Source organism: Poecilia formosa, unplaced genomic scaffold (genome assembly GCF_000485575.1).
Source record: "Poecilia formosa unplaced genomic scaffold, Poecilia_formosa-5.1.2 Scaffold55, whole genome shotgun sequence".
NCBI lineage: Eukaryota > Metazoa > Chordata > Actinopteri > Cyprinodontiformes > Poeciliidae > Poecilia > Poecilia formosa.
In genome coordinates, this window is record NW_006799994.1 from 2,599,984 (window position 1) to 2,609,506 (window position 9,523).

Consider the following 9,523-nt stretch of genomic DNA (forward strand, 5'->3'; position numbering starts at 1 on the left):
AACACAACCCTAACGCTGCACTAACACAACGCTAACGCTGCACTAACACAACCCTAACGCTGCACTAACACAACGCTAACGCTGCACTAACACAACCCTAACGCTGCACTAACACAACGCTAACGCCACACACTCGTTCAGGTCGGACTGCTCTCTCTGCTGCTCCGAGCTGCAGGCAGACGCTCATTCATGCTGCCAAGTCCAGGCAGCAGAGAGATTGGGTAGCAAATCACAACGCCCCCTCAGAGACAGTCATTTTTAAAAATTGCCTTGTTGATAATGGAATCCTACAGAAGAGGGACACAAGCGTCCATAAACAGAAACTCTGCCGAGATTTTATCAGACCAGCGACTTACTCTTCAAGCAGCCGTCATGGTGAAGCATCGATATTCTCTGTTAGTTCAGTAACGTTATAAAATCCTGCAGTGAGTCTCCATCATGACCAGGTTGACCTCTGACCCCATTAAACAGTGATTAGCCTGGAAGGAGTCAAGCTCCTCGTTACGAGCTGTGTGATCGTAACATTAATGAATGAATGAACTTTGCTGCTATGCATAATTTAAATGAGTTATTCGCTGTAATTTGAGGCGATAACTCAGTCCATGCACTCCTGATGAAGACGATAAAATGAAGAGACCGACTTTATCTGAGTAACATCGGCAATGTCAAAGATAGCATCTATGAAAATTATCTGTAAAATAATCTGTATTTTAATCCAGCAGGATACGCTCACATTAAGAAAATATAGACAAACATAACATAAGAAACAATTAGTGACCAAAAAACTGAAACTGAAGCTATTTTACATTGATCAAAGTTTTTATTGTTTTTCTGGAACTGATATTAACTTACTAGCTTCATGTTTTCATGAGGTAGAAATATATAGAGTGACATTTGTAAAGTAAAAGTTAAAAATAAACAGCAATAATTTGGGTCAGAGAAAAAATGGGTTTATTTTTATAGTCATATTTCCTCCATGTTATTTATTCATTTAGAAAATGTTTAAAACTTAATAGCTGTTTAATTAGCCAGCTAAATATCCAGTTCATGAGCTAAATATTTAGCTAGCAAGCAAAAACTAAATATTTTATTAGCAAGCCTGTTAACTAAATATTTATTTTGGATCCAAATATTTATTTTTGCTTACAAAACATTCTGTTTGCAAAACATTTATCGAGCCAGCTAAAGCTAACTTCAGCTTTAAATAGTTACTGCCAAGGTAAATATTTAGGATGTATTTAGCAAGTCGAATAAATAATCCTCCCGTTTCCATGGTTACAGCTGGTTTGCTGTTTGATGTTGGGTTTTTTATTCCTATGATTGCAGCGTTATTTGTTTTGCATTATTGTATTTGCGTTTAGTTTGTGTTTCTCATGCGTTTGCAGTGAGTTTCGCCGTGAGCGTCGGTCGGCCACCAGGAAGTAACGGAGGATGAAAACGTTTCCGTGGAGGTAAATCCTGTAGATTTACGTCTCATGTTCCTCTTATTTCACTTCATTCTAGATGTTCATCCTTCCAGTTCCCCTGGGAAGGCGGTAAATATCAGAACGATCTGTTTGTTACCGCGTCCATAACCAGGACATGAACAACAAACAGCTGATTTTCCTGGAGAGATAAGACCGAGGATCCGTCTCTCCTCTCACGCTGCTGTCTGATCACAAGCCCAGGCAAGCTGCACGGTTCAATAACATCACTCAGAAATCTGCCCTCCTCGAGTCGATGAGAAAACTCCCAGCCTCCTGCAGCCTTCCACCGTCTCTTCTGTCCACATGCTGGTTATTTATTTATGGCTTTACAGACATAAAACTCACAATTCAATCCCCCCTCAGGGCATCAAACTCAATTAGAGAGAAGGAGAGCAAATCTACTGATGCGGCTCTGAAACAGAGTCAGAACGTGAAACACGTATCTCTGAGGTTCTGAGGGAGAAAACGCTCCGGGAACCGAGACGCTCCGGGAACCGAGAGGCAGAACCTTTCTGACCCGACTTTCTCCTGCAGAACCTTTCTGACCCGACTTTCTCCTGCAGAACCTTTCTGACCCGACCTTCTCCTGCAGAACCTTTCTGACCCGACCTTCTCCTGCAGAACCTTTCTGACCCGACCTTCTCCTGCAGAACCTTTCTGAATGGTTTGGGTTCCTCGGCTGGTGGAGGTAAACTGGTTTTGCCCCCTGCAGTAAAACAGCCACAGAAATAATGAGACTGGTTCTTGTGGCTCCCACAGCAGGCGGTGCGACCCGGATCCGTAAACCCAATCTGTGTCACTCCCAGATGTGGAACTGAATCACATCCGATGGTTCCAGAGTCTGCAGCCTGATCGCTCATGTTGCATTTCATCCGACTCTTATGTGATTAACGTGAGACGTGATAATTCAGCAGCAGAAGAATCCAGACTGTAAATCTAAACAATGTCTGAAAATAATAATACTGAAGTGATGAAAACACAACTTGAATTATTTTGAAGTCTGTAAGGAAACCAGCTCCTGTTTATGCAAATTCATTCACAAGTTCCTGGAAACTTCTGCTAACAAACGAACCGTCACAAATACAGAAACTCTTCAATAGATGCGACACATCGACAAACCCGAACAAAGTTCTGTCCATTAATCCTCAGTTTTATTCATAATTTATACAAAAAGCTCAGTCCTGCATGTTTACACTGAGTCAAAGCTTTTATTTTAATGATTCAGGAAGTTCTGGCCATTTCCTGCCGGAGTCTTAAGAGTCGTCACGTTTTCTGGTCCGCCTGGCTGAGTGCATTGCTCTCTCTCGCTCTGCTGCAGCTCGGATCAATACCTGCATCATGACTTCTGAACCGTTTATGAATCGCTACGTATCTAAAGCTTTGCTGCTAACAGACTGAAAAAAGGAAAATTCAGCTTCATAATGACATAACGAATGGAATCAACGCTCTGAAATGCTTGATTTCATTTCAGTGAGAATAAAAGCATGAAATACTTTATTGGAACAGATTCCAGTGAATCTATTTTCAGCCATTATCCTGTACTTGTGATAATTTTCATATCAGATCCTCTGAGGACACCTGCAGTGAGATTTCTTCTTATGTAACGGCAGAACAAAGGAGAGCTGAAGCACAAAAACAGAAAACTTTCTGGGATTTTTTACAGGAAGAGATAATTGTGATGCTTAAAGAGACAGGAGGCAACGAGCTGCATTATTTAGCATCTGAAACGGGAACAAAGCCAGGATTGGGATTTAAAGTTGCAGAAAGTTAAAACGATTGATGAGATTTAAAAACCAAACATTTTGATCTGAAAGTTTGTGAGAAAACCAGAGCAGCCATGAATAATGAGGAGCTGTGGTCATTTGTTGTTCAGGCCTTTAACTGATCACTTCCCTCTGCGCTCAAAAACCTCATTTTAAATTCAGCTCTTGCTTTATTTATGCAAACACTTTTAAATATTCAGAGTTCCAATATGTGAATATGTATCCTAAAGAAAACATCTGGAAAGTCACTAAAATGTAAAGTTTGCTGTAAAGTTCAGCCTCATCCAGATGCAAACCAAACAATCCATGATGAGCCGTCAGAGTCTGGGTTCCCCTCAGTCTGTTCCTGAACAGGATCACAGACCTGCATGATCATTTTCCTGCTGGGATGAAGATTGGAAACATGTTTCCATCGGAGAGGCTAAAAACATGGAGGACTTTCTAATTATGGAACAGAATGAAAATCTATGCAACTTCAACCAGCAGCTGAAAAGAGAGATTCTGAATCTCTGCTTTATTCAGAGATTTACTGGTTACGGTGACAGGACTGTGTGTGTGTGTGTGTGTGTGTGTGTGTGTGTGTGTGTGTGTGTGTGTGTGGGGTGATGCATGTTTTTGTGAGTATCCTATTTTTAAAGGTCCAATAAGCCCGTTTTGTTATGCAGAGACCGGACAGGCTCCGGTGGGCGCGTCGCATCGGGCCTCATTACGGCCTGCTGCTATTGGTCGACTTGCATCGCCAGACACACACACACACATGCAACCCGCCAGGAAGTCCAGCTCTCCACCCCGACAGGAACATCTTCACTAAAGAACGACTAATTCTTCCTCACTTAACAATCTGAGAAACTTTTGCATCAAAGATAAAAGCAATTCAATAAAAATCCTGAGTTGAGTTTTTATTAAAATAGAATATTCTTGTTTACGCTGCAATGCATCCTGGGTAGATGACGAATGCTAAGGTGCTAACTGCATCCAGCCAGAACAATCATTTTGCACAATAAGTAATATTCAGAAGTTTCAATTTGGCAAATGAAGATAAAGATAGAATGGAGGAAGAGGAAGAGGAAGAGTCGACCACAGAAGCTGCTGCTGCTTTGAAAAGCCGTCCAGAGAGGACAGCGCTGCTGCTGGAGCTCCAGTTTCTAACTCAGCTGTTTATGGTCAGTTTTGTGTTTTCATGCAGCACTTTGAACTGCCGTGTTGCTGAAATGTGCTGCTAATAAACTTGATCGATCGATCGATGGATCGATTGATCCAAGCTCCCTCCTCAGTGAAGCATTTCCCCCCCGGTTAGATCATGTGGTGTTTGCTGGAGGTAAAACCATAAAAATGTTTTGTTTACTGGTAAAATAAGGCATAAAAATATCAGCTCATCTTTAAACTGTAAACGTTTCCTCCAACCACTTCACTGAACACACGAAATGCAAAAATAAAGACGTGAAGCCGGTGGAGCCCCAACCGGCCACGGCAGCTCACCCTGTCCTCCTCCTCCCTGAGGTCGGGCATGGTGCTGATGCACAGGCTGACCACAGTGACGGCGACCATGATGACGGACAGGCAGGCGAAGATCTTCCCCGGCAGGCCGGACTGGGGATTCTCCACCATGTCCCTCAGCCAGTTCATCACCTTCCTGTACCTGGTTTCCTCCACCGGCAGGCGCTGCATGGCGTTTCTCTGCCGCCGCTCCTCCTCCCGCCTCTCCTTCTCGTGAACCTCCTCGATGCGGGTGTACATCTTCCTCTTGCAGCAGCGCTCCATGTACGCCATCTCCACCCCCCAGTAGTTCAGCTCGTCGTGAAGGGAAAGGACGCACATCTCTCGCAGGAGCCGCAGTTTTCCCGCTGCCAGGAAGTTGAGGATGACCTTGAAGGCGGACGGAGAGCGGTCGAAGAAGAACTCCTTCCTGGTTTCGTCGTAGTCGTCGCACACGCTGGCGATGTCCTCGAGCGACCGGCAGCCGCAGAGCCGGCCGAGTCTGGTGAGGGGGAACTGCTGCAGGGTGGTCCAGGGGAAGGTGTAGCGGTTTCCCCCCACGTTGATCACAGCCAGCAGGGCGTGGTCCACCGACACCAGGTCCTCCTGCCTGCGGATCAACTGCGCCCTCTGGTAGTAGACGCCCTGGAGAGAGAGCCACGCATGAGCCTCCATGTTGAAAACACCAAGTTCTGACCCGACCCGGTGAAGTCTGCTTCTGCTGCAGGCAGAGTCGGGTTGGAACTAGTTACTTTACTCAGTTACATTTATAATAAAGTTATTTTAGGAGCATTTTTACCGTGCTGCAGGCTTTACTTTACTGGAGAAATGTTATGAAATATTTCTGCTCTTATTTGAGTAAAATTTCTGGATTTTTAGCCACTGAATGAAAAAACAAACAGGTTTTACTCTGAAATTCACCAGACTAAGACCTGCAGGTTTTGTTAAAGTTTTAGAAGTTTTTCATTGAAAGAATCTGATGTGGAAAAACAATTATTTTGCCTGATTTTTAGTTTTTGCTACTGAAGCGAATGCTCATCATTTTGGTCTTTAAAATACCAACATTTCCATTTAACTTTACATTTTGGTTCGTCTGATGATGTCATTTTTAGATATTAAATGATTAACAATTTGATCAATCATTGATAAACGCCACTTGCGCAATAAGTTTGTGTAAAAAACAGCGAACCAAGGAGAGGAAATGGAACTGCTGCATAAACAGACTTCAAAATAAGAGCATGAATATAAATATCTAACCACTTGAATTATTATCAGTCGGTAACCAAAACATCAAAACAAACGTTGAACTTTATTCAACTGAAAGTTTACAAAACAGCCGAGTAAATTATTGTTTTAGAATTTAAATGGAGAAATTAATTTAGGGGAAGCTAAAAGCGCTAAACTTTTTCAAAGTTAGCAAAACCTCTGAATCAGAAATGTTCCTGCCATCCTCATCAGACGATTCTCTGTAAACCTGAGACGGTTGTGGGTTAAAATCCCAGCAGCTCAGATGCTGCCGTCAGTCTCACTTCCTCTGCTGCTCGGTTTGGACTTGGACTGGTCCCGTCAGCTTCGAGCTGCTGCCGTGTGATTGGCTGATCGGTGTGAACAGGCCAGCCCAGTGGGGTGTCTGGTTATGTTTGCTCTGCTAGCTGTAACTCAGATTCAGCCCACCTTGATGGTCTCGGTCTCTGGAATCTCGGTGAAGATGCGGTCCAGGCTGCTGTCGTCGCTGACCGACAGGTTGCTGAAGTCATGGTTGGTGTTGCTGATGATGGGCATGGCGGCATCAGGAAGGACAACAGGACTCACAACGGGACCAGTCTGAGGCCAACGCCTCTCTGAAGAACTTCTGCTTAACTCGTGACTGTAGTTAAAGTTCAGAACTGGATCTGGGTTCCTCCGGTTTCCTCCTCAGGAGCTCATTGGTTATTGATTGGAGGCTGATGGCTGCCAGCCAGGCGGATCAGGGAAACATGGCGGCATCATGCAGGCGCTGGAGAGGAACGAGCAGAAAGACAAACGGTCACATCCAGCCAACGGTTAGCATCAGCTATTAATAGTTCATTACAGCTAATTCACTTAAACACCAATCAGCGTCCAAAGACAGGCCGACTTGTTCAGTCAGGCGGCTGATAAATGAACAAACATCAGTGCCGTTCACACTCAGAGTGAATTAGTGGCAGCTTTCCTGCAGACAGACACTGAATCACAGATCAGAAACTCTTCTGCTGCCAAGAGAAATGCTCTAAAACTTATTGGCACAGCTCGCCGTTTCAGCTGCCCAGACTGCCTGGCTGTAAAAAAGCTCTAAACTGTTACTGGTCACAAAGTATGAGTGTTATCTGACTCAGGCTCTTTAATTACATATCTACTGTAGCAAGGCTGCACTTTAACCTGAAGAATTGTTTTTTTATTCCCATATTTTTCAGATAATAACTTCAATATTGGCTGAGTTGCTCTCTGCATCTGTTGCACGTCAACCCAGAAATCCAACAAATAAATCTCTCTAGGAACTTTAAATACATTTAAAACTTTTTCTCTGAGCTCTTTAGTATTTCATTCTCTGCTGTTTGACCAGTTCTTCCAGAGGAAAGTTTAGCAGCAGACAACAGCATGAAGTTAGGAACCAGAAGTCAGGATGTGCAACAATTTGGCCTGAACTCCTCTGCAGACTGCTGCCCGGTTTTAAAAATTTATGCACTTCTTCCTGCGCTGAAAACAACACTCATCTGCCGCTGTGACTCCTGACTCACAACACTGATGGAGACAACATCGTGTCCTCTTCCAGCTCAGTCCCCAGACAAACTGTCTGAGCTACTTAGAGTCCTGCAGGTTCCTCCTGTCCATGCAAGTCAAACATTCACATCACAGGAAAATAAAAACAGCTTCAGATCAGCATTCGTATTACAAACTGAAGGGGGAAAAGGACGAGCCTGCAGAATAAACGAGTTTTTCAGTTACATCAACACAAATCTGCTGATTTTGAGTCGGTGTCGGCCACAGAGCAATAAATCACCTGCTTTCCTCCTCAGACCAGAATATTAACCGATTCTCTGTGTTTCCTACTGGAAAGTTAAATAAGGACGACGATGATCAGCTACTTTTAGGCTCCTTTGGTCACAGACCCACACAAAAGACAGAATTAAAGATTAAATATCATTTTACAAAAAACTAATTCTAAATAATTATATGGAAGATGAAGAAAATAAATAAATAGTTAAATTTAGGATTTAGATAAATGTAGCGTAAAATTCTGTATTCTAAGAGATGCAGCATGTTAATTCACCAGGATACCATTTAAAATATTAATATAATAAACACTGTAGCATTTGTTGTAATAAATCTAATATAAAGGTGTGTGTGTGTGTGTGTGTGTGTGTGTGTGTGTGTGTGTGTGTTCATTTATCAAACAGTATCAGTCGTGCTGCAGTAAAAGGACAGTTTGAGCCCCAGCTGCAGCAGGTTGATGGATGATGGGTTGTAACTTCGGCAGGTCAGTGAAAGTCAGACCGGCTGCAGTAAAGACAGTAATGAAGCGTCTGGTTGTTTGCTGCAGCAGCGGTGCAGGGAGAACCTGCAACCTGCACAGGAAGCCCAGAATCCGCTGGAACCTGCAGCTGGAAGGCGACAAAATAACGAATCACTTCAGTTTGAAAAGGTCAGAAATGAGGAAACCAGCTGCGAACCGAAATCACTTCCAGGACTTTTTATGATTGACTGGCTTCAGAGAAAATGAATAGATTCCTTTAGAAACCAAATGACAACATTTAACTCCCTCAACATTTAAATGAACCAAATATCCCCCTTAAAGTGTTGCTCCTCAATAAAACAGAGTCTGACTTTATCTGGTTTTTCCGGAGTGTTGTGAATATTTAATGTAAAGGTGAAGCAACAGAAATCATCTCTGCGGACAGCGGATGTAACTTATGGAGCAGCTTACCGTTTTGTGTCCCGCACTCCTCTCCAGATGGCCGGATGAGATCCGAGGGAGCCCCCCTCCCCCCTGTCTGCGTGATCCCACCGCAACCTCTTCAACTCCACCGCGGGCGGTCCACCAGCAGCCGCCTCATCCCGCGGGGAGCATCCCCGGCGTCCGCAGCCTCCAGCCGGCGGAAGGCGGGCAGCGGTCCGGAGCAGCGGTGCGGGAAGCAGGTAAAGGTTCGGCCAAAGTGTCCCGTTCCAGCCCAGCTGGCGGTACTGCGGGAGCAGGAGGAAGAAGAGGAGGAGGAAGAGGAGGCGCAGGGAGGGGGCTGTGCGCAGCACGGCTGCCCCGAGCAGCTTCACCAAGTTCAAGTTTGCGTAAAGGTGACCGGAAGCGTCACGGCAGCACGCAGCGTGGATCCAGTGGACGGGTCCAGCGGAACCAGCCGAGCCAGCGGCGTTGGCTCCGGAGTCCGCGGGATAAATCCGCTGCAGGGTGGATTGTGTGAAATTCAAGGACACACAGGAGATGTTGGGTTTTACCCTCCGCGCGTTGCGCGCAACAGGGGGCGCAGTTTCCTCTCAAATTACAATCAGTAACAACAAATCTATAGACAAACGTCAGAGGCAACAGAAAACCATCCATCCATCATCCATCCATCCATCCATCCATCCATCCATCCATCCATCCATCATCCATCCATCATCCATCCATCCATCATCCATCCATCATCCATCCATCCATCATCCATCCATCATCCATCCATCCATCATCCATCCATCAATCATCCAACCATCCATCATCCATCCATCCATCATCCATCCATCCATCATCCATCCATCCATCATCCATCCATCCATCCATCATCCATCCATCCATCATCCACCATCCAT

General features: G+C 44.6%; 1 protein-coding gene across 2 annotated transcripts in view; it reads right to left on the bottom strand.

Annotated features, from left to right (window-relative positions):
• The window catches only part of kcng4a (potassium voltage-gated channel, subfamily G, member 4a), a 27,453-nt gene extending 18,322 nt beyond the window's left edge, over positions 1 to 9,131 (bottom strand). The window contains exons 1-3 of one of the 2 annotated variants that reach the window (XM_007553283.2): positions 8,649 to 9,131; positions 6,380 to 6,701; positions 4,709 to 5,350 (exon numbers count right to left, since the gene is read on the bottom strand). In XM_007553283.2, the coding sequence (XP_007553345.2) occupies positions 4,709 to 5,350; positions 6,380 to 6,487 (750 nt within the window). In that variant the 5' untranslated portion in view covers positions 6,488 to 6,701; positions 8,649 to 9,131. Of the gene's footprint in view, positions 1 to 4,708; positions 5,351 to 6,379; positions 6,702 to 7,461; positions 7,919 to 8,648 lie in introns of those variants that run through there. The other variant, XM_016672067.1, reaches the window with a different exon arrangement.
• Positions 9,132 to 9,523: the final 392 nt, after the last annotated feature.